We start from the raw sequence: 26,044 nt of genomic DNA, 5'->3' as shown, positions 1-26,044 counted from the left end.
GTACTTATTTACTCTTATAATTCTTTGAATACTTATAGCGTTTCCGATTGTTAAATCTTAAGTAACTTTTTCAATCAATATTTACGTTTAGTGCAATTTTCATTTTCTATTGACAAATCTAAAGCGAAATGTTTAACACTCGAGATAAGTTGAAAACACTCTAGAGTACGAAAATTAAAACGAAATAACGAAATTTATTTTGAAATTAACAGCTGTGTGTTCTTGACAGTTGAAATATATTTGATATTCACAATATTTTATTAATTATTATAAATAAACATTTGCTTATTTTTAATTATCACTATATACTTCAAATATATAATATACATAATTTTTATCAATTTTAAAGGTACATATATTTTTTTTGTATTTAAACTTAATTTATATTTAAAGCGATACTAACTTGTCAATGTCGTTGACAAATATTTTTGGCGTTTTCAGTTCGTAAATCTAGATTCCATCTAGATTGACTCTCGATCTGTCATATTTAGTTGCCCAATTAAACATTTTTAGAGTAATCTGATATTTTTGTAGGGGTGTTAGTAAATATTTCATATATTTTCATAATACATACATATATGTATATGACACAAGTCACCCTTTGTGTCAAATCATATAAATAAAACAGCTGTTCATTTAAGATAATCTTGCTACTCTGACAAAATATCTATAGTGTTATAAATTAATATCGAGTGTTATACATTTCGCTCAAGTTTCACCAATCGAAGATAAAAATTATACTAAAAGTGATTATCGTTTAAAAATGTTAACCCAGATTTAGCAATCGAAAACGACATCAATTTACCTTTTGTATGTTTAATTAGGCCCCAAAATTAAAGCAAACTATAGTAGATCGAAAGCTAGTATAGATTTTTCAAATGATAACATTAATAATATTACATATATCAACATTATTAACGTATCTAAAAAAAGTACTTGGTGTGGAAAGATAAGTACCTTAAACTTTTTATATCACACAAGTCTACTTAGGACGTGTGCGAGTTAGGCTAAGTTGCGTTCTAAATAAGGGAAATTCTAAGATGAGCCGATAATGTAGTGATGTGTCGATACGTGTTGATAAATGGCTAAATTGTGCAGTGCAAAAAATCCCAAAAAATCTCCCATTTGGTTTAGCATCAACTTAGCCTAACTCGCACACGACCTTAGTACTGACTTACTTATTCATTTATATATATACACACATACCTATATTATTTATTTTTTTAAAATGACTTATTTGTAATTATTTTACAAGCAAAAAAATAATTTTGCAGTTTATAAATGTCTAAAGGGCACTTACAAATATTGGGATATATGAATATTTTCTAAGTACTCGTATTAGTAAATATAGATATTTACAGATATGGTGCTATCTCTATACAAAGTACGTTCTAACTCAGTGTACAACAACAAAAGGTTAAAACTTTAATATCTTTTGGAATATTAATATACGCTCTACTAATTTCAGACTTTCACGTCAATTTTTGTCTGAGATGGACAGATTTCTTTATAGAGATTCTTGGAGTTCCATAGTTGAGGTTAATGGTGGGCACTCAATTTTTGCCCACACTGTTTTTATCAGATCTCATCAACATTTTTTCCCCCCAGAATGTAATGCTATCTTCTTGTTTTTGTTTATAGATTTAATTTTTGTTATCTTTTTATTATATATTGTTGCTAGGCCAGGTAAACAAAAAACAAATTATGAGTATTTGTGAACAATTTTTATTAAAACAGAGCAGACCAGCTATCAAGAAATCAGTGAGCAATAAAATCGGGACTACTCACCACATAAACATTTGTTGTTGTTTAACACTGAGAGAAATGTTATTGATTTCATGATGCATAAATTTATTTAAAATTTTCCCAATTCAAAAGAAATAGTCTGTTTCTCCCACATTACACTTATTTAACACATGTTTATTAAAATATTATAAATCCAGTTTCCATTTATAGATATGTAAAAACATATTTGTGTATTAATGAATTTAAAAAAAAAACAGGCATTGTTTTGTGAATCAATATTTTTAGAAGTGTAAATTTTAATTCCCTTTTGATGTTACACATCAAAAAATCAGAACAAAATGGTAGGGTACCTATAAAAATGCCCCTCTATATTAAAAAACGAAAGATATTAAAAAAATTAGTTAACTACTTGTACTAAAAATAAAATCAAGTTGTGAAATAATATTAGATGATGTTAATGATGATATTTTTTATCGTCTTAGGTTAAGCATCGATCCACTATTAACAATTTGAACTTGACTTCATTAAGGGATTCAGTTCAAAAATACTCCACATTACTTAATTCTCGTTCTATTGTTCTTCTCCAAGTTTAAGCTCATGCCTCAGTCCAGAATCTTGCGTATTTTGCAGGTTTCATCACAATGTTTGTCAATAATATTGTTGTTTAACTTTCAAATAGAGTACGTGATCCAGTTAGATTTATACTGGACTCACATAGGGGTGTGATTTGTAATTTTAGCTGTCTGGTTTGTGTCATTTTAGCTGCCAATTGTTGTTGTTTTCAATGCAAAATGACAATTTTTGAAAGCTAAAATTACAAAAATAACTCTCGTGTGAAACTAGTATCGCACTTGCCCAGAGTTTGCTATTGGATATGTTCTAAGAACACCAAATGATTAATATACAGTGTGTTTTTATACTGATTATAAAAGTCAGCATTTTTGCAATCTATATTTTAGATTGCAGTGGTATTCTTACAATTTTCACTTTTGTGAAAAGTATCTATTTTGATGTATATATGTATATCTATTTTGATATATAGATATATATATGTATATATATATATTGATATATAGCTATATATGATAACTATGTTTTAAAGAAGCGATGCTTTGTAATATGATTAAAATTACATATTTTTTTAAGTTCAATAACATTATATTTCGTGTTAATAATGTTATATATAATATATTTCTATACTACATTTTTATTTCTTATTAAGATGGTATACTATTTATATTGCTTTTTCATTGAATGGAGGGGCAAAATATAATAATATATGCACTGGTAATAATCTTAACTCGTTTCTTCACAAATTTTTACACCGAGCTCTTTTCTTAAGGCATATTTAGTTTAGATTACTCTGGAGAAGCTGATGTAACTATTGTATGAAATACATTTAGTAATGAATATTAAAAGACACTCTGAAAGAACAACTAAGCTAAAAAATTATTTTATATAAAAATATTAAATAACTTACAGGATTACAGGACTTATAGGATCCTTACAGGATACGATATAGATAATTTAGTGAAAATCTAATTTGATTGTGGTCTTATGAAAAGGAAGCAATTATAGAGAAAAACTACAAAAATAGAAAATTTATAAATACTTTAATAAGTAGAGTCCAATAACATCTAAATATTCTTTTATAATAAAATATATTTTAATCTGTATATCATTAGTGAGATGAAACATTTTATAAATTTTTTTTAGTTAAATTTTATAAATAAAATATATAATAAGTGTATAATTATGGATATAGATTATGAATATAGATGGAGTCTGGTACTGATCTACAATTATGTAGGAGCGCATAAGCCTGAACATTTAAAAAAAAATGTCTACTGATCTACATACATATCTACATATATCATTAATGGTATTTACCAATACTCGAAACAGCCATATAGCCATCCTAAAATTGATTTTAACCAACAATTTTCAATTGGACTATCAAATACGTTTGCTAAAATATACAAATCTATTAATGGTCAATTATTATATTATAAATATAATCAATTATAAATATAATCAATTATAAATATTAAAAAAGATAATATAATACACTAACACAACCGAATGACATACTAAAATTTCCCCCTATATCCATATCCGTCTGCTTTGTGGATTGCTGGTATGAAAACACATGACATATATTAAAAAAATTTTAAGCCTTAAACTTGATATGTAATTTAATTTAATAACAAAACTTTTAGATAAATAATCAGAAAAATTATTTTGAAAACGGAAATATACGATAAACTAAAACGAAAAAATAATTTATAAAAAACTTTGTTTTTTTTCCTATATTTGTTTAAGCAAAATAAATTGTTAAATATTGATAAGAATAGAAAAAAAATACAATATTAAAATATAACAGTTAAATGTATTTTTAAATGTATTTAGTTTAAATGTATTTTTCTTAAACTTCATCATTGATGCTCTAAACTACACTTTTGCATAACTCCAATAAATATTAAAGGTTGGAAATTTTTTATATTTTGATTTGTAACTACATAATAACATCAGGATATAATACAATAAGTTCCAACTATCACAATTAACTCGGTAATATATATCACGCAAACCAATTCGAAAATTTGCTAACGAGTTTTGTTGATTGTTAGTGTAAACATAGTTAGCCTGTTTCCGTACTTTTCAAGAAAAACTCATTTAAACATTAATATAAGAATAATATTATATTGTTTCTCTGAAAAAAGCTTTTAAGTAAAAATTCACTGACTCAAATGTTTAAATGACGTTTTTTAAATTTTATATACATAGTTTTACTTTTAAGCCTATTCACACAGCACAAGTAATCGTAATTTTATTTGTTATCTGGCTTATGCGACTAGCATTGTTTTAAAAGCAAAAATTATAATGTGAAAATTTCGCCAATCATTAAATTAAAATATATATAAAATCAAGTTGAAATTAATATAATTTACAAAATGTACTACTTAGTCAAAGTAGCTATACTGCCTTAAACGGAAGCAAATGAAAATATAATTTATAAACATTCATATGCATATAATATGTAGGTTCGGTAGTGAAAATATTTCCAAAGGGAAAATGCAACAATATAACTGCAAATACATATCCACAGAATTTCTACATCACTGCCTAACATTTATATTATTGCAATTAACTCGACATCCGTTTAGCAAAAATTTTACGTAAAATCAATAATACCATTACAATTACATTATGTTAATGTAACTCAATCATTGGAAGTACAAACATAGTATAAATTTAAATTAAATAAATAAACTGTATATATAATTATATGTTATATATACATTGTATATATGCTGTCTTAATTATATATTATATTAGACCAAAATATATACAATTTTTTTAAATAAAAACTTTTTAAGATAAAATTAAGTACTATCAAGTACACGCTTTCGATACATTATATTACTATTGCAATTTATATAAAAAGTATATTGAAAAAATAAGCAATTAGTCGATAATTTATCTGATATGTTGCCTTTAATCACATCTATTGTTAATTATGTATGAAAAAGACAATAACCATGACGCATTGCATGTTAGGCTAAGTTGCGTTCTAAATGAGGGAAATTCTAAGTTGTGTCGATAATGTATTGATGTGTCGATACGTGTTGATAAATGGCAAAATGTGTGCAGTGCAAAAAATCCCAAAAAATCTCCCATTTGGTTTAGCATCAACTTAGCCTAACTCGCACACGACCTAAATTAGATTTTTTAAGTCAGATATAACGAAAATGACTATTTAACTTAGTTCGTGTGCGAGTTAGGCTAAGTTGCGTTCTAAATGAGGGAAATTCTAAGTTGTGTCGATAATGTATTGATGTGTCGATACGTGTTGATAAATGGCAAAATGTGTGCAGTGCAAAAAATCCCAAAAAATCTCCCATTTGGTTTAGCATCAACTTAGCATAACTCGCACACGACCTTAATAGAAACTATTGCATTTTAATAGAGAAGTTAACGAAAAACTATTTAGTTACAATAATAAATTAAAAATTAAAATATGATTTATTTAAATAATTTAGAATAATTTATTTATTTTGGTCTTTAGGATTGTAATTTTTTGTATTTGTTATTATAAAAACAAAATATTATTTTACTTTAAAAATTTTTATTAGTTTCTATTAAAATTTACTCTGAGTGTGCAATTTGTATATATTTTGTAAAAAGCGAACAATATGGCAACTACAATTTTTATTTCGTGAAATAAATTTTTCTTGACGATTCTCTTTTCGATTCCTTCTTTTCTTCAAAAAATTAGTACACATAAATTGACAATTTGTTGTCAATACAGAATATCTGTCAAAATTGCATTTCTGTGCCTACCAGTTTTCCACGACTGTTGCTGCAACTTCTTTGTTCGCTTTGTTTTGTACTTTGTGTACAATTTTATTATTGGGGTCAAGGGAAACTTATGTCAACTTCTTTAACTAAATTTAAAATTCTTATATACAAACTACACTCTATTGCAGTAACAATAATCTTATGTAGACCGATTATATGATTTAATTATAAATTATAAATTTAAATATTTGTTCCAATTTCTTTTTCGTGTTTTTCAAATAAACCTTCCCAAAACAAATTAGGTTAAATTTATACGTTTTCCTAAAAAAAATTTTAATTCTTTGTGATTTGTTGTTTTGTTTAAAAGCATAAATTTAAAAAGTAAGTTCTAATTGGTTGTAAAGTAAATATGTTTTCAGTCAGATTCTTTAAGCTAAAACCTATTCACACAGACCAAATAATCGTAATTTTGATTATAATTTTGTTCGTTCGGGTTGTTTCGTTATAAAATTATATGGAAATCACATTTCAGTTCCATGCAAAAATCTGACAGCTTATTTTGCGCCTACACTGGCTTGACTTTGGCAAGATTTTCGCACACAGTTTTACTTTTCCATTGACACATAAAAACTTGCTTGCAGTCAAAATTTGAAAAAAAAAAATGCATAAATACGTTGGATCATACAAATCTTGCCACAGACTTGACAGTAGAGACCCTCAGTAAAATTATAATTGCATTGTGATTTCTACAATATGTTATTAAAAATAAGTTTGTATATAACAATAATGCAATTGCGCAGGGATATTATAAATAAAATCCATGGATTAAACCAAAAAATATATTACTCTGCCATACGACTTTTTTATTTACCACAGAAACTATAAAAACAAAATAGAAGAAAGATATTAGGGTAAAATTATAATTTGCTGTGTGAACATGTTTTTAGCGAAGCCAGCTGTATATGCAAAATTACGATTACTTGTGGTGTGTGTGTATGTGGGTGAATAGATTATTAAATGAATAATGTCATATCTATGCCCTTTTAACCAATAACATTTCAAGCCCTTAATATTAGGTTTTTGTTTTTATCGCAGTTTAAGCTGCTGTTTCCACATTTTCTCATGCGTTCTCAAGCATTTGATACGGTGTTAACATAATTTTTAAATTCCGCTAAAAAAGATATAATAATTTTATATTAAATTTGACTGCTTCTGTCAAAAATCTAATTTTGAGGAAAAATCGTATATTAATATTATTATTGTTTGGTTTACATATTAATTAATATGTAATATAAATTTTATATTATATAAACATTTATATTTTATTCGGTTGGAAATAGAATTTGGTGAAATTTAGTTAATATAAAATATTTCATAAAAGATCTGTATTAGCTATGTTGAAACAAAAAACAGAGTGGTTGACGTATTGTATAAAAGAATATAGCTGACGTTATTATAAGTTCTCTTATTCCATTGTACAAGGTTAGCGAATGATTCTTCATAGAAATAACTATTTTAAACAGTATAAAATAAATAAAAACATTTATTTAAAAATTTGATATTAAGTATATTCTGAAAGAAATGATGGACTTAATTTGTTTACTACTCCAATAGATTTGTTATTTCAATTTTTTAGTAGAGCGAAAAATCAGATAATGAGAGACAGATTCGTTTATTTGCTTTTACATTTGCAATACTTTTTTTAAAAATATATTAAAAAATTTATGTCAAATAATGTTGTTAAAACAATTTTTAGCAAAAAAATCGTTTGCACATTTTTTTATATCCAAAATAATTTATTTGTTTATAAATTGTTATGTATAGCAGTAGTGCATTGAATGTATTTTCTAATAGTATATTGATCTGAAAAATTTATAGATATATTGATGCAATGAATTAATTAATGAACTGAATTAATTATATATTAAGTTAATCAAAAAACAAATGTCATTATAAGTTCCAAGATTTTGCGGTGTAGAAGTCGAATTGTAAATAGATGAAATAATTCAATTATTTGAAATTAAAACAAGATTTACGATCTCTAAAAAAATATATAGAAAATATTTATTTTTGATTTGTTTATAAATTATTTTGGATATAAAATTTCTTGTGCGATCTATATAAGAAAAATTTGTTTCAGTAAAAATAAAACGTTTTACGACAGAATGTGTGTAAATAGATTTCATTAATTTAAGTCTTGCTAAAAACGTACTTGTTAAAGTGATGTGAAAATATTGTTATGCCGATTAATATTCGATATAGCTAATAATCTTATATACTCAACAGATTTCTTGATGAATGTAATTAAAATATTATTGTAGAAAAACCAAACAAGTAATTTGTTATGATCCCATTAAAATGCGTATCGATTTCAGTGTTGGCAATCAGCACATAAACTATATAAAAATATATATTGTTCATGATTATATTAATTAAATTAATATATTAATATAAAGTTTCTGTATACTATGTTTGTATGTGTAAATTTGTGTTTACGATTTTATATATTTGACAAAAATGTTTGTTTGTTCTATAAACAAAATTACCAATAAAATTAAAATTAATTGTGAAGTCTGAGTGGTCTGTTATGTGCAATTAAATGGCATTTCCTATATAAATTTTGAAAAAATTATGTTAATTTTTGAAAAGTAGTTATTTAGTAATTAAAATAATATTTATAAAAAATTGACGTAAATCTTCATATAAAAAGAATTTTTATAAAAATTTTGTGCAACATATTTTTTGCTCTACAGAGTTTCATATTAATTTTTTGTTGAAATCGAATGTAAGTACTAGATTTAACATAATAGTGCAAAATTTTAAAAATAAATCATTAAAAAATATTATTTGGACTATATAAATTTCACAAAATTAATGCATAAAATTTAATAGTGTCACTTCACAATGAAAAATTTGAAAACAATTTATATATCATACTACGCGTAGAAAATAATTACTTTTACTTTAAATGTTTTTGGCAATATATATAAATTTTATCATATAATTAATAGAATAGAATTGAACGATTATATGGATTTCATTATTGATTATTGTGTTTAGTAGAATAGTACATTATATCAGTACCAATTGTTGTTATGGATATGTTAAATAATAAATATAATTAAATATTTTTATATATTTTATATATAAATATTCTATATATATATTTCGTATAATATTTTTATTAATTATTTATTAATAATAAAAACGTATTTCTTGTTGAGAGCTGTGTTCAGTGGCAACACTTTTTAGGATAGCAATTCTGATTCAACGAAGACCACACAAAAGTGAACGAAGAAATTTACACAATGAACTCAATGAAAACTGAACGATAAAATGTACTCCGCCATTTTCTCTTGTGCATTTTTATGTCAATAGTTTGGCTCTGCAACAAAACTTATTATTATTTTATTTGTTAAGTATTTAGTGTGTGTAAAAGCCAGTGGCCAAGAAAATAAAATAGTGAGTGTATTTTAAATTAATTTGTGCTTATCGAACTAGTGCTAAACTATTAATTATTGCACTTATATAGCAAATACTACATAATAAATATCAATAATACTGTAAATTAAACAAAAATTGGCTATATGGAAGTGTAGATAACAAAATAAAGCAAATGAAATTTTTATATAGAATATAACTGGTTATTGTTGTGCATATTGGAATACGTATAAATTGTTTAACACCGATCCTTCCAACACATTTTCATCGGACAGCAGTTTAAAAAGATCGCTAGTATCACGTAAGGCAGCATTGAATCAATGTATCTTAGTGTCGAGCTTAATATGTTGTAAATTTTGAGAATAACATAACGGAATCGTAGTTTTAATGTGTTTACCTAAATAAAAAGGTTGTCATTCAGTGTAGTTAATTGTTCTATAAATCGGATTTCATACGCTATTTTGCAGTTTAATCTGAATTTTATAATAATCACATTTACAGACAATGTCAGATTGTTATGAAAATCTGAGTATTTATTCTTAATAAATCAATGTCTGTTTATGTGCTGTGGTCAATATCAGGACTAATGCTATTCATCTCTACAATTCATATTTCGTATTGGCCTATGTGGTGATTTTACTATCGCCATATGTGTACCATCTACGAGTTGAGCCTAGTTGTACCTGTCGAGCATACTCAGGTTTGGCCATCCTTAAATTAAATTTCCCTAAAACCTGCTGAAATTTGTCGTTTGTAAATACAATTTAACTATTGTTTTACAAAATAATAAATTTGGATTTCTAAAATTCATTCACTTAAAAATTGTTGATTCATAATGCTTTAAAACATTTGTTTTAGATATCAGCTCTTATCTATAATATTAGTTTTTTAATAGATGCCTGATTTGTTAAGTATTAAATAATATATTAACCGTGCAGGGGCAGTGAAATTTAATAGTATAATCTTGTTAACTATTTCGAAAATTGTATAATAAAAAATATGGTTTTAGTTTATGGAAAATTTTATTTCTAAAAATTATCTAATGTAAGTAATTCCTTTAGGTGATCGATTCATTCTTTTGATGATTGATAAACTGTAGCAGCAATGATTCATAATGTTAAAAATTATTTTACTAGTGTTCTCGGTTTAAAGACTACAAATTCATTTAAAACTATAAAATTATAAGATAATAATGATAACATTATTATTGAATGATTTTAACTAATGATTAAATTTGGCATTGTTGCAACCAATGTACGATCTCTGAAAGCAGGAACATAAATTGATTACGAGACAATTGTCTATATTGCTGCTTTTTGAGTTCCTGTTGGGAGCGTGAGCAGCACTTGGTCGTGTGAAAAGACTTGGCTGTGGGGTATAAACCCGGCTCCTAGTTAAGCATTAGTTTACTACAGTAATGTACAGCAATACTGCTTTAAAAAACTTGATTTACAATATTATGGAAAAGTAATCTTTACGATATCCTATATATTTATATATATAAATATATATATATTAGTTCCAAGAACGGCCAGGTCTACGATCCGGAGTCATTTGTCGCCAGCCCAAATGCCGTTCGATACCTCCCAAAAGGACTTCACAAGCAGGTCCCCGTGGGTTACAACAACAATATATGCTATATTCAACCAGTATCTATCCACATCCAAACCTATATATACATCGTGTAATTTTTTTAATATTTTCTGATTTTTAGATCCTTTTGAGCTGCAACAACATATTCTATTTTCAATTTAGATAGAAAGCCTGTGTAGTAGTTTAAGTAATTCGTGGGTGGTTGTCCATATTATTTTTGTTATAATACGTAAAGCCTCCAAGGATAGTTGCAGGTTGCTATTACATACCAAAATCACTCATCTATACAGACCATGTAATGCTACTAGCAAAATACTTACAGCCTCGGCCTCAAAAGGCAGATGTGCTTTCAGGATTTCTAGAAGAATAATTTTGTAAGAATAGTTTTAAAGAGTAGTTTTGTGATTCCTCACGAAATTATTAAAAAAAACCTGTGGCATGTTGTACTTGTAGCCTTAGATGTAACATTTACCGGTTGCGTAAAGCAAGTGGAATTTGTTTGTCGACAAAAACAAAAGGGTTACATACACAGACCTAGCAGCTTCTGGAGCTCCTTTCGTATATTAATAAGAGTCAGTTATGTAGTTGTCTCTAAGCAGGGAAGGACACTCTTTCAAAATGAAATAATGCTACTTGAGTTATTCTAACATTCTTACCTATCACTAGACTTAACATCACCATCTCTTTCAAAATGAAGTAATGCTACTTTGTTTAGTTATCCTACCATTCTTACCTAATACTGCACTCTGCATCTCCATCGTTCTTCCTATTCCATCTATTTATGTATGTTTTTTTAATCTCTTGTGTGCTTATTTTTTCAGACTCAATGGGCTTACAACAACATCAATAACTATTCCTTAGCTGTGGCTTAACTGTGTATTTGTAGCTGTTTTGTGGTGGTCCCCGAATATTGGCGAATATCTTTTATATATACTTGCCAATGTTATTTTTTTAAGGAACTTGATGTTGTGTTGTAGCCCACCAGTATCTGTTTGTGTAGTTCCTTTTGGTAGTCGAATTCGATGAGTGGTTCTGGGGCGTAGATCCGACGGTTCTTGGAACCTTCTTCTATAATTCGTCGTCTGTGTTAATGAGTAGTTCCGTGATGTAGACGTAGCCGGTCTTGAAATTTAATCGTTGGGATTGGTTTAATCTATTAAATCTTGCTTAGTAACGATTTATATTAAATGATATCATTGTTTATGGACCATACTTATTTCCTAATTGTTGTTGTCATGGATTTTCATTAATTCGTTATAAATTTATTTCTAATGCTCCTCATGACGGTCTGTTGTGTAGGTAAAGTAAAGCTCTATTTTAAGGTGTGAGTTAATTTTATGGAATATTTTCAATTGCACAAAAGTGTGAACATTGATTGTATTATTTACAGTACTCATTTTTGCATTTTGCTTTTCTAATTAACATATTTACTTTTTAATTAATGTAGTTTTTGTTTGTTTATTTATAATTTTAATATATTTAAATATTAATTTCATTATTTTTATCTATAATTTATACACTTTTCAATCTGTTGTTCCTTACTTATTATGAAACTATATGAACTACTTTAAACTTTATTAGCTTATATTATTACAATTGTACATATTTGATTTGTAATCATTTAAATGTGATACAAAGTAAATATACAAATCGAAGATATTTACAGATAAGCTTGTTTAGGCGTCCAATAAAAAAGTTTACTTTTTTTATTGTATACTAGTATTAATTATATATTATGTGAAGTAAATACAGTAAACTCCCGTACACTTTGGGGTTACATATATTAAACATTTAATTACATTAAAGCACAACTTGCAGTTTTTAGAATAACAGGTTACCACAATTGGAGCTCTAAAATTTATTTCTCCGATAGCGTTTCACATTCCAACTTCAATGGTAAATTACTTGTCAGTAGTATTCTTATAGATTCTCTCAGAATATCACATCCAGTGATATTAAAACTAGAATTAAGTGTATTACATGTGCTTATGTTTCTTTGGTAGAGTGTGCAGAAATGCCTCCCGATACATTTATATTGAGATATAGCTCTTTAACATATTATTGAATAATATAGAACTTTTTACAGATAAAGTTTTTACAGCTAAAAGAACTAAAATATAGACTCGTTAATTTTTAATAACTATTATGAAGGGTATCTAAGTTTCAATGAAGCCAAACACTTTTTTTTTATATTTTTTTAAAGATTGTAAATCTTGTTTTAATTTCAAATAGTTGAATTATTTTATCTATTTATAATCCGACTTCTACACCGCTAAATCTTGGTGTTCATAATGACATTTGTTTTTTGATTAACTTAATATATAATTAATTCAGTACATTATTAATTCATTGCATCAATATCTTACTAAATTATTTAGATCAATAGACTAATATTAGTAAATACATTCAGTGTACTGCTGGTACTTAGTTCTATTACAAGCAATGATCTCGATAACCGACTATGGTTGTAAAAGTGCAGTCTGGCTATAATAAAAGTAATTTTGAGTAACAAAATAGTGTAAACGATATTGTTTTTATTATTAATAATTAATAATTAATAATATAATAAATAAAGTTATTTAAAATTTAATAGATATAAGTTACAGAAATAGATAAAAGTATGTTGAGGCAATTTCATTTTATAGGTAGAGTAATCGATTGCACTTTTATTAATCATCGAGTTAGTTACTCCTAATAGTGGACACCACCAAATTGATAATTCGCTAAAGAAGTAGAAGTAGTTATGCTGCAAAATAATGAAGGAAGGGGTACTTACCTTCATTATTGCATTATTATTTGTTGATCCATTAATATGACATTATCATATGCTGGGTTTCTATGTTTCTGTAAGATATTTTAAGGAATCAAATAAAAAGAGCAAGCGAAAGAGATAAAAATGGAGAGAATAAAAAGATGAATATAGAAACAACTAAAGAGATATATAGAGAAAGTGAGCGGAAGACAGAGCTGGAGAGAAAGAGGGAGAGAGAGTATGCAGAAGAGAGCTGGAGAGACAGAGAGAGAGAGAGTCAACAGTAGAATGCTGAAGAGATAGTAAACGAAAGAGAGCTGGAGAGACAGAGAGAAAGTGTAAACGGAAGAGAAGAACAAAGAATATAGAACAAAAGAGAAAAAGTACAAAAGTCAGATCGAAAGACAGAACGAAAAGAGAGAATAAACAAGAAAATAAAAGGGAGAGGATAAAAGAGGGAGAATGGAAGATAATGAATAAAAGAGCGAATAATAGAGAGAGAGTGAAAGAGAGCGAACCAAACAAATTACGAAAGAGAGCACAAAGGAGAGAAAATAAAACGTTGGACAGAAAGAGAACAAAAGAGAGAACATTGTTGTCAATTTAAAAATTAATCCTTTAAAGGCAATGCTATGCAGAAATTATATAACAAACGGATACGACAAATTTATGATTTTCCTGTGAATATATATAAAGTCACATAATGCAGATATTCGCTTCACAATTGCCGTTTTCGTACTGTCATTTCTAGTCTTATATATTTTCATCTTATCGTACTTTTAATGGTAACATTTTTTATTTTTGAATAGCTTTTTTTTCGCCTTTCAAAATTGCTCTTTTGCTATCATTTACAAATGCATATAACAAATTTTTACATTTTGTCAACATTTTTGCATAATTTCTATTTTTTTACTAACATATGTTATATATATAATTTGTTTGCAAATCAAACTCGAAAATAATATGTATTCACATTCGAATACAGAAATCTTGTCAAAGTCTAGCTAGTGTAGATGCCGAGGTACAACGCAAACAACAACAATTTCACATTTAACGTGAGACCATGACTGTCTGCATAACACATCACTAACATTTTTTGTGAAAAGAAATAAATGTATCTTTGGGTTGACGTTCCTAAAATTTTAACTAATCAAATCTTAAGAATCTTAAGACGACAGATTTAGAACTTTTTTTATTTTATATTAGTAAAGTATGTTTGTAAAATGATATCTACTTATGGTTTCAAACATATTTAAACAGAATTATTTTTTCAAACAATCCAGATTTATTTCAATATGTTTTTCTATTATGTGATATCGTTCAACTACTGTATCAGTGTTGTCTATATCAGTGTGGAATGAATTTCCTTTTAATTTCGATTACGTCTACCGCTGGTAGATATCTTACAGAATATAGATAATATTGATTACACATAGTCGAAATTCTCGTTCCTCACCTTAAGTGTTCGACAATAACAAAAAGACAATTAAAAAGTAAATTAAACCTAACGCCCGCATACCATACGCGCTTGATTCGAATAGATTCGCAATGAATGCAGTAAAACCGTATTTCTATCTGTTTTATTGAAATTCTTGGTAATTTTATGTGATCTGAAGTGCTGTTTGAATTGCATTTATTTTGCATTAAAATATTTAATTGCATTATCAAAATAATAATAATAATAATAATAATAATAGTATAATTTGTTTCTTTATACAAGAACAACAGCAGCGATCATACCAATTGCTCTGCTGCTATTGGTTTGTGATATAAATAATCATAAATACAATAAATTGTGTGCTTTTATGTAAGTTAAATTGTAATATTTAATGCTAAACTTTAGCAGTTGCATTTGCATTAACAGATTTTTAATTTTTAGTTTTTAGTTTTTAGTTTTTAATATAAATTTTTAAATACTAATTAATTATTTAATATTTAATCAATAGAATTGCCACACTACACCACACCACATCATACCATACTAATATCATACCATATTATACCATACCATACCATACCGTATCATATTATATTACATTTTACTATACTAAAATATACAAATCAAATATAGTAGAAAAGTGTAAAATAACAACAAATAAGTGTTAAATTAAAAGCTTGTATGCGCGAGTGTATCTCAGATACATAATGTACATTATACATTATTCTGTTATTCTGTCTGTTGATTAGTCATTTGTTATTATACATAAATAGATAAGAAATTTGTAAACTTTTAACTATACAATTTTGTTAATTATTGTCAAGGACAAATAATTTTATCTGATATTAAAATAAAAAATATTGTATATTATAACATGTAACCAAATATGAAAATGGGTTAAGAAAAGAATTAAATAAATAAATACAAAGAGTAGTGCTGGAAGGGGGTGTAGAGTACATAAAATATTCTTATTTTTATGTGGCGCTCACTAAAATGCCAACAATTTATGAAATGATCGCCTAATTTGATTGTTCTTAGTAGCTTTAGCTCATGCCTAATCTAGATACGAGAAATTGCTATCAGTAAACTTTATACACAGCAGCTGTTACTTACAGTCTACAGTCTTAAGACTAGCAATCATACTCTAAGCCATTCGCCGGCTTCTTGACTGGTACATATTTGTTTGTACACGTTCTCGCATTAATATTTCGTGTTGTTGTCGTCTATGGCTTATCACTGTAAGTGTGTGTATTTGTCAGATTTCCAACTTACTAAGTTACTAAGGCAAAATGTTGTCTATCTAAATTATTCTTTATTCTCTTCTTTTTAAAGTTATTTTTTTTTTTTTGAACTTCTTCAATTTCATATTCCCTAAAATTTAAACAAATATAGTGTGTGTGTGTGTGTGTGTGTTTATTTGTATCTTTTTTATGTGTAAGAAAAGTGATTTTTTTTATATATTATTAACAAAAAAAAATTGGTTAGAATAAACGACTTCTTTACTTCGATCTTATATGTTAAAAAAATAATAGAATTAATATGTGCCAATGGATGGTGTTAAGGGTTATCGACTAATGATTTACTCTGCGAACTATAAGACCTGTTATTTTATAAGAAATTTTTTTTTTTTGCTCTAACATATTATATGAAAACATGCTTCGAATATTTCTAGAGTTTTAAACACAGGTTTTGAAGACACAAAGAGCTATTCACCAAAGAAGGTGAAGGTGAATAATCCATTTTGAGTTAGATAACATGTTCGGTGTTTTAAAACTGAACTGTATAGTAGGAATTATCTTACATATTACATTCTTAATTGTATTGAATATATCGGTTATGTCCTGTTCGTTCATTTAAAGTTTATCCTACTAACATATTGAAACATAATTGAAAATAATATATACAATAATATATATATATACAGTCAAACTTTCATAACTCGAACTTTCTAAAACTCGAACCAAAAACAGTGCACCAAGGTTTTAGAGAGCAAATTACATACAATTCTGTTTCCATAACTCGAACTTCTATAACTCGAATTTCTCTATAACTCGAAAAAATATTTTGTTCCGTGCAGATAGGAATATGGGAAAAAGCATTTTATAAGTTGAATTTTTGTTTTAAATGTAAATGTATTTTGCTGTTAGGAAGAGTCTCTTTTTTTCGAACCAAATATTTAATTTTTTCCTTCTTATGTTGCTTTTTTGTGCAAATGCCAGTCGCTCCCAGCGTGGATTAAAGTAAATATTATAACTTCTAATGCTACTCTTAATGATTATATTGAACTTGACAATGAAATTTGTACATCAAGCATTCCTACAGATGACGATATTATTGAGCACTATAGCTCTAAATTATTGGATCCAATTCTAGCGCAACGGAAAGTGATGATGAGAGTTTGAGAGAGGCTTCCAAGACTCATTCAATATTCTAAATTTATATTTGCAAATGAATGATACTACAACTGATGATCAATATGAATGATGAATAAAGTAGAATCTTTTTCTACTGAAAATAAGAAAAAATTAAAGTTCCAAACCCTAATTTCTAAATATTTTACTTCACTATAACTGCTGTGCTTTATTTGATTGTAAATAGATAATGATTGTAATTCTAGTTTCTTTCAAAAATAAAAAAAAAAAATAAAAAAGTTATCTAACTCGAAGTCTCCATAAGTCGAATCTTTTCTTTGCAAAATTGGACTTCGAGTTATGGAAGTTTGACTGTATTTATATATATCTATACTTGACATTAATTTTGTATGGCGTTGGACATTTGTCTATAAGTTGTGTCCGTGGTTCTGCCATTAATAAAACTACTATCTTCAAAATATGGAATTGTCTAAATAATATTACACTTTCGTTTCAGAGATGTGATTTGATGACGGTTTTTTTTGATTGATAATAAAACCTTTCCAAAAATAAAATCTTCATAATGTCAGATAAGTCTCTTCTGTTTAACTAAAGTTCATTTATAGGATAAAGTGTATATGATATTTTATCGATTTGTTTATATCCTGGTTATAAGATAAAAACGTATGTAAAAAAAACAAATACATTTTAATGGTAGCATCTTATTGTCTTTGCCTAATATTACAGAATAAGACATAGAGGATCTAATATCAGATTTGAAACTATTTCCTCCATTGAATTATCAATATAAAGAGCGTGGGAAGTTCATTTTCATATTTCGTTCAACAACTAGAATTCATTATTTATGATTAAAATCGATCGGTGATAATTTTGTCAACAGTAATTAATTAATTATGCTTAATTTGTGTGCTATAATAATATTAACTCTTCATGCTGTTTTATCTGTCCGAGCACGTGACTTTGTTATTATTATTTTTTTGTCCTCAGTGTATTCCCTTAAATAACACTGTTTTTTTTTTATAATTCGCATTATAAATAAAGGGCAGGTAAAATCTGTTCGAAGTCGAACAGGTGTTTGATTTCATTCGATTTGTTTATACATGCGAATCGATCTGCATAATGTATATTCGTGTCAATCCATTATGTACATATTTTAAAGTTATTTAAGTGTATTTAGATTCACTCAAGTAAGTGTATTAATTATATTTGCCAAATACAAATTGTAAACTGTTGAGTCTCTCATAATAGAACTGAGGTCCTAGTAAATTACTGCATCAAAAAATATCTTCTAACTGGCAATCCTTGATGTACTTCCCCATTGTACATATATCAGTAGTAAATAATTTGCATAAACTTATCTGTATCCGTATATTTATCTGTTTGTGTGTGAAAATTCATATATTCTTCTTTTTTATATATTTTTCGACAGGTAAAAATATAATTTGTGCATAGCTTGACACAATACATGTGAGTCAACTACCTGTTGCAAAGGACACCCCATATCGTTTTTTCTCATATAAATTGTTACGAAATTTTAGGGGGAAAAATATGTCCCATTGATTTTTAAATCTATTAGAGTATAGGTTAGGTATACGTGTATCAATTTTGTAAGCATTTCAAAAGTCTACCGTTCGTTAACTATTGATTTTATTAATTGTACCCTTTTAATAATTAATGAAATTACGTGTAAGTAGGGATATAGGTATATATGTATATCTTTTGCCAATGCTGTAAGGAATATTGTGTATTTATTATTTTTTATACGCATAAATATAAGTTGTAGCAGTGATAAAAGTAATAACAACAGAAATATGATTAAACATAACACCATTAACAATAGGTGTGATTTTTTTACAAATTCGTTGTAAAAGGGAGGAGTAAGTATATACTCTATAGTATGTGTCTTATCATTTCTTAAAGGGTGTTTTTTTAAAGCGGTGAAAATGTAATACAGGTAGAATTGTGTAACTGAGAAACTCATATCTTATATAAATGGTTGAAAAGGAAAAAGGATCTCTGCAAAATTTTAAAATATAATTACATATTACTGGAAGTGCTACAAGTTTTGAAACTCATTGTTATTAAATAATATTTAATAAATTAATGTAAAAAACATTGGTTATGTATGTTACTCATTGTAGATCTCATACCAATAATTTCATCTGAAAAATATACTAAGGAGTGGTGTTTGTTCATTCGATGCAACCAAAAAACTATCAAGTTCATAGTGCTAATAATGGGCCTTCAAATGTTAATTAAACTGTTGAATGTTGTGCGATCCTTCGAGCACAAACTACTTATATATAGTTGGCTAATGCTAATCACTAAATCCTTAATGATTTTAATAGTTCGAAAAACAGCATCTTCAATCAAAATTGATTTTACTAACACATTAAGTTGTTAGTATTATGAAAATTTTGTTTTAGTGATTTCTTCTCTAGTTTATGTATTTGATTATTTTATAAGATTTTTACATATAGCCGGGAATTTGGTTTTCTTTACTTAAATGTATTTGTTGACGTGTAATTGACTACACGTTGTTATAGATTAAATGGCGATTGAATGGTCAAATTTTAATATTTTAGTGGATATTCATTTTGTATAACATTGGGTATCTATATATAAGTTGTCTGTGGTCCTCTGAGTATGCTTTTGTATTTGGTCTGAACACAGAAGAATAGTTATTTGAAAATTGTCGTTATAGAACATATGTTTGATCCACATATTGACAGTTAGCTGCTCGAAAATGTTCAAAGATTATATTATATTCGAGTACTTGTTGTTATGGGTATATATATATATATATAAGCTGTTTGAGTATTTCAAAGATTTCAAACATTAAAAGTGTTTGAAACGAGTGTTCAAATCAAGGTATTGAGCCGGAAACTTTTTCGTTCCGGAACGAAAAAAAATATATATCGGCTATATATGGGTCCGGTTTTTGCTTCGACAAAAATATCCGTCTTTTTTAAGGTTAATTTTTTCTTGCCGATAATGGCGTGTCTTTTTATGACGAAAGAAACTATTTAAAAGTTAGACGGATTCGAATAGCAAAGAAAGGACAAAGACAAAAACTTTTTATTTTTAATTTATTGAAATTTGGCTGACCATACAACGCTGTTTCGAGTATTGCCAAGTACTCTTCATCAGTGGTCTTTGGAAATAATCGAATTTTATTTAATTAGTTTATAGTCCGTATATAATTTGTTTGGACTGCATCTTTGGACTCCGTCTTTTTTGTTAAAATTTTCTTGAAGAGCAAATAATTTGTGCGATCCCATTAGAATGTGGTGATGGATAAGTAGATTAATTATTGTTATTGTAGTAAAGTTTGAGCAAGAATACGCAATGTCATATATAATTTATATGTAAGAATTGTTGTAGACCCTAAATTGAATTTAGAAATTTTATAGTTTTAATTATTATTGAAAGTAAATGTGTTTTTGAAGTGTTCAATAAAGCAAAATTATGCCAAATCAATGGCCCATGATAGTTTCTTATATATTTAGCCATTGCTCTTAAAAAATATATATGTAGTCGTAAGTAGATACTTAGTATAGTGGACGACAAGTATTATTGCTTAAGCGAAAACAGTTTTTTGTTAACCCAACAAATACATATATTTTATTTATGAACTATTTTTTATTTGAATTCTCTTTAAAGTGAGCGGTTTTTCTGCCATAATACTAAACTTGACTTCAATAAAATTGAGCATTTTAAAATGAAATCAGCGATATTCTTTTGTAAAGTCGCATAGCATGTCTGTTTTACCTACAAAACGAACACGTTTTTTTTTCCTCAGCCCAATTAAAAGTGTTTTCCACGGTATTCACACCATAAACATTTGATTCCGAAAATGCAATTGATACACTTTAAATCGCTTAATCTACATGTGGTCATCTGAAAATTCTGTGGATGTTTACAAAACAGACCATCTTACAAACCATCTTATCCGCAGTTATCATATTCTCCAGCGATTGTTGTTTAGCGCTTCTAGTTTTTGTTGTTGAAATGTTTGCGTTCAGTTTCTGATGAAAAACGTAGTCAATTTTATTGTCATTTCTTGTTTTCCAGTTTTTTTAAAGCTTCTCTAATTTCATTTTCTAAGGCAAACTCGATTTGCAAACAAACTACCAGAAGGAGGCTTGTTGCTGTTGCTGTTGCTTGTTGCTGCTGTTTGTTGCTACACTCACAACAGTTGTTCGTACACATGAACATTAATAGATACGAGTAGATGTGTGTGTCCATTGCAACTGGCACAAATCCAGATATTGTTTGTGCAGAAAATTATTCATATTCAAGCGCCGTTTGTTTCTGCAGTGGTCGGTTGTGTTGTGCTCCTTCAGTAACAGTTCTGTTGTATTTAATTATATTAAAAGTAATAAATATTTTGTTTAAATAGCTTTTTTTCTAATTAATTTTTTTTTTTTATTTGCAGTTTCACATCGAATAGGAGTATCAATATTTGCCCTTGGGGTGAATTTTTCGGAGTTCTTCTGAAGACGATTGGATCGACAACAGTAGCGTTGTATAACGTCAATACGCCATTAGGGCGGTGTTTAATATAACGCCACAATGGCGACTAGCGATGATGAGCCAATGCATCTATATGAGGTGTTTCAAAATTGTTTCAATAAAATCGCAAATAAACAACCGGCTGCTGGTAATGAACGAAATGGTGGCTATCAATCGCCTTATGGTGGTTTAGGTGTTGAAAATGGAATGTACTCAAATGATGATTTTAATGCAATGCATGATGCATCTGGAAGTGGTGGCCGTTTCACTAGTTCTGGTCCGGTTGATCAATATTTTGATGCGGGTATTGGAAATGGTGGTGCGCCAGGTGGTGGTTGGTATACTTCACCAGTGGGTGGTTATGGTACTCAAACATCATATCAAAGTAACGGTCCAATTGGCGCACATCATATGGGACCGCAGCAACATCACGAAGGTGATGGGCAACATCATGGTATGAGTGCCGGTTCTAGCATGGGTTTGACAATGGATGGTGGCCATATTGCTATGCACAGTCCAGCTGCTACATCGCTACCACCGATGAGTTCATTTCGTGGCGGTGCTAACAGTCTACAACAAATGACTGGTGGACCACCATCACACTCACCAGCATTATATAATTCCCCACAACCTCATGGACCGCAGCACAATCCATTGACAACTAGCGGTCCACATGGTCATCATGCTTTAAGTCATGCACATCATGGTCAGCAACATAGTCCTGCAGTACAAAGTGATAATTTCGCTGTAGGTGTGAATACGTCTGTTGGTGTCGGTGTTAATATGGGGCCCAAAAGTACAGCAACTGGTACTGGTGTCGGTGTAGCAAGTGGTAATAATGCAACGACTTCAACATTACGTCAACACATGTATATGTCAGCTGCAGCTGCTGCTGATCAAAGTATTAGTAGTTTCAGTTCGAACCCATCAACGCCAGTTAATTCCCCACCACCGTTGACTCAGAGTGGTCTAACGCAAGCATTACTTGTAGATAAAGCGTCAGTAGGCGGTGGTCCGCCTGGTGCATGGGGTCATGCAGTCTTAAACGGTACTACTGGTACCAATGCTAATTCTGTAGCCGGTAGTAATTATGCCGGTGATATGGTACCGTCCGGACTACATACAATGGCAGCTGTCTTCCAAAGTGCACGTATGGAGGAACGCTTAGATGATGCCCTAAATGTGCTACGTAACCACTGTGAACCTGAGCTGCTGGGCGGCGTGGGCGCAGCGCTTTCAAATATGGACAATATTGATAGTTTAACCACTTTTGTACCAACATCACCGCCAACACATATGGTAGGTGGTCCTGGTGCCAATACATCACTCGGTTCCACACACGATGTTCTATCAGGAGGGCCAGCAGTGCAAGGTGTGCCCGGTTTACCAGGTGCTTCTGCATCAGTATCACAAATAAAAATGGAACGAACGTCAGTTACAACAAATGCACCAACACCTTCCACAAAATCCACAAAAAAACGCAAAGAAACTGCATCTGCGATTGCTGCCGCATCAAATGCCGGACCATCAACATCAACAATAACCGCGTTGGGCGTTGTAGATACACCTGATTCTAAACCCACCAGCTCAATGGAGGCTACACAACAGCAACAACAACCACCATCAACAAAAGGCTCGAAGAGGCCGCGACGTTATTGTTCATCAGCAGATGATGACGATGATGCCGAACCTGTAGTTAAAGCTATGAGAGAAAAAGAAAGACGTCAAGCAAACAATGCACGCGAACGGATACGTATTCGAGATATAAATGAAGCACTCAAAGAGCTTGGCCGTATGTGCATGACACATTTAAAATCAGATAAACCACAAACAAAATTGGGCATACTTAATATGGCTGTTGAGGTGATTATGACATTAGAGCAACAAGTACGCGAACGCAATCTTAATCCAAAAGCAGCATGCTTAAAGCGTCGTGAAGAAGAAAAAGCCGAAGATGGACCCAAGTTAGCTGCACAACATCATATGTTGCCGCAAGCACCAGCCGGCGTTGGTGGTGTGTATGGGCAACCAACGCTAGCACCACCACCACCAGGCGGACTACCCGTTCAAGCGCAGCCACAGCAACAAGCAGGTGGCGCTGTTAGTCTGCCGCCACATTTACAACACAATCCAACACAGCATTCACAATAGCAGGCGCCTAGTATTAGTGCTGATCCGCCCACTTCCCATCTGCCTCAGCAGCAACAGCAGGAGGCCAATACACAGCCTACAGACCTAGAGCAACAATTGCTCTTAAACAATCTGTTCAGACGACGCCATCCACATACACATTCGCATGCAGCACCATTGCATCACCAGCAACATCAGCATCTACATCAGCAACAACATCAACATCAACACCAACACCACACAACACTTACACTTCAACATCAACATCAACAGCAACAGTTGTAGGTCAATCTGCCAAACGCACCAACTGATAGCACCACCAATATTTTCAACAACTTTAATACCACCAGCACCGCAACCACCATATAAAATATTTTGATAATTTGTTTGTTTGGAACGTGGCCGTGAAAAGGATCAGTGATCGTTGCAGTGAACGTCCTTTGAACGCGCACTCGTCATAATTGTACATAGATTTGAGTAAGAATTTTGTTTAATGGTATTTTTTTTATATTAATATTTACAGCATTTTTTAGTTTGCATGAGATGATATCTGTTTTAATTTTTATGCTAATGTATGTTTGCTTATATACTTAAAAAAAAGAAGACCTTTTTCCTGCAATGACGAAAATAAGGTTATACATTTCTTCGCCTCAAGAAAGAACTGGTCAAATCCGTATACGTGTAAACGTTTAATTTTATATTAATTTGTAATTTGTTATATATTTTATTATTCAGGGTATACCATAGCATTCTTATCGTTGCTACTTATAGCCGTAATGTTGTTTCTATGAAAATTTGCAAGACTACTTTATTATTTGCTACTTCACTATTTTTTTTTTTAATAATTTTGTTCTTAAGTTTAGTTATATTTTATATGTAAAATACTATATTGAAGAAATATGTATTTTTTCACAATTTGAGTGAAGTTTTTTTTAATAAATTGCACACAGAATACATGTGTACAAATGTATTAGCAATATGAAATAAAATATTTAAACAAAAAAAACAAGAACTAAATTTTTAAGTCAAAGACGAATAAATGTTAAACCAATGTTATTTCTCATTGCAAGAAAAGTAAGAGGTTTTCGATTTCTGCCGATTTCTGTGTCTTGTGCTCAACATGACAGCCATATTTTTCTGTTTTATTATTATTGTTTTTATAATAAAAATTTTACATTTAAATTAAGTGTAGGATATACGTAAGATAATTTCGTGTTGTGCTCATTAAATATTTTCTACTGTTATATGTATGTTTATATCGATTAGTTCTTTTAAGTTTGCGTTTGTTTGAGTTATGAAATTTCATTTTCATTTTCAATTTTCACTTTCACTTTTACAAAACAAAAAAACAAAAAAACAAACAAAAAAATAATTAGAAACAAAATAAAATGAAAAGACACGCACAAAAACATATAAAAACTGCACTACGCCACAGTGCCAGTTTGTCGGGTGCCAGTGCCAGTGCCAGTGCCAGTGCCAGCTCAAAATTGAATTAAGTTTGTTTATATGGTATTTCATTTGTTTAATATTAAATTTCAATTTAAATTTGTGCACTTTAAAAACGAACTCTTTTTAACTGAAAATAATGTGTGCCGTAGCAAAAATGTACACATTTTGCGCCAAATTCATTAGCTCTTTTGTGATATACGTTAAAATTATTATTTACACTTATCTATAGTTTTAATATGTTCGTTTTTGATTGTGTCAGAAATTGTGTTTAGAAAAGAATTTTTTTATGTATTATATATTTTTTGT

The 26,044-nt window shown here is 29.0% G+C and overlaps 1 protein-coding gene across 4 annotated transcripts; it reads left to right on the top strand.

Moving 5' to 3' along the window:
• Positions 1-9,381: 9,381 nt before the first annotated feature.
• LOC119688946 (protein daughterless) lies at positions 9,382-25,110 on the top strand. Of its 4 annotated transcripts, none has more exons than XR_005253322.1 (3): positions 9,571-9,790; positions 22,083-24,766; positions 24,823-25,110. XR_005253322.1 is itself a non-coding variant. In XM_038103635.1 (2 exons), the coding sequence occupies exon 2, from the start codon at positions 22,220-22,222 to the stop codon at positions 24,308-24,310; it is 2,091 nt and encodes a 696-aa protein (XP_037959563.1). In that variant the 5' UTR covers positions 9,382-9,510; positions 22,083-22,219; the 3' UTR covers positions 24,311-25,110. The 4 variants fall into 4 exon arrangements, 2 of the variants coding, with proteins under 2 accessions (XP_037959563.1, XP_037959562.1); XR_005253323.1 differs by having other exon boundaries at positions 24,813-25,110; XM_038103635.1 differs by lacking the exon at positions 9,571-9,790 and adding an exon at positions 9,382-9,510 and having other exon boundaries at positions 22,083-25,110.
• Positions 25,111-26,044: the final 934 nt, after the last annotated feature.

The sequence above is a fragment of the Teleopsis dalmanni genome, chromosome X (genome assembly GCF_002237135.1).
Source record: "Teleopsis dalmanni isolate 2A chromosome X, ASM223713v2, whole genome shotgun sequence".
Lineage (NCBI taxonomy): Eukaryota > Metazoa > Arthropoda > Insecta > Diptera > Diopsidae > Teleopsis > Teleopsis dalmanni.
The sequence above is the reverse complement of the archived record's forward strand: the minus strand, read 5'-3'. Positions and strand labels throughout refer to the sequence as shown.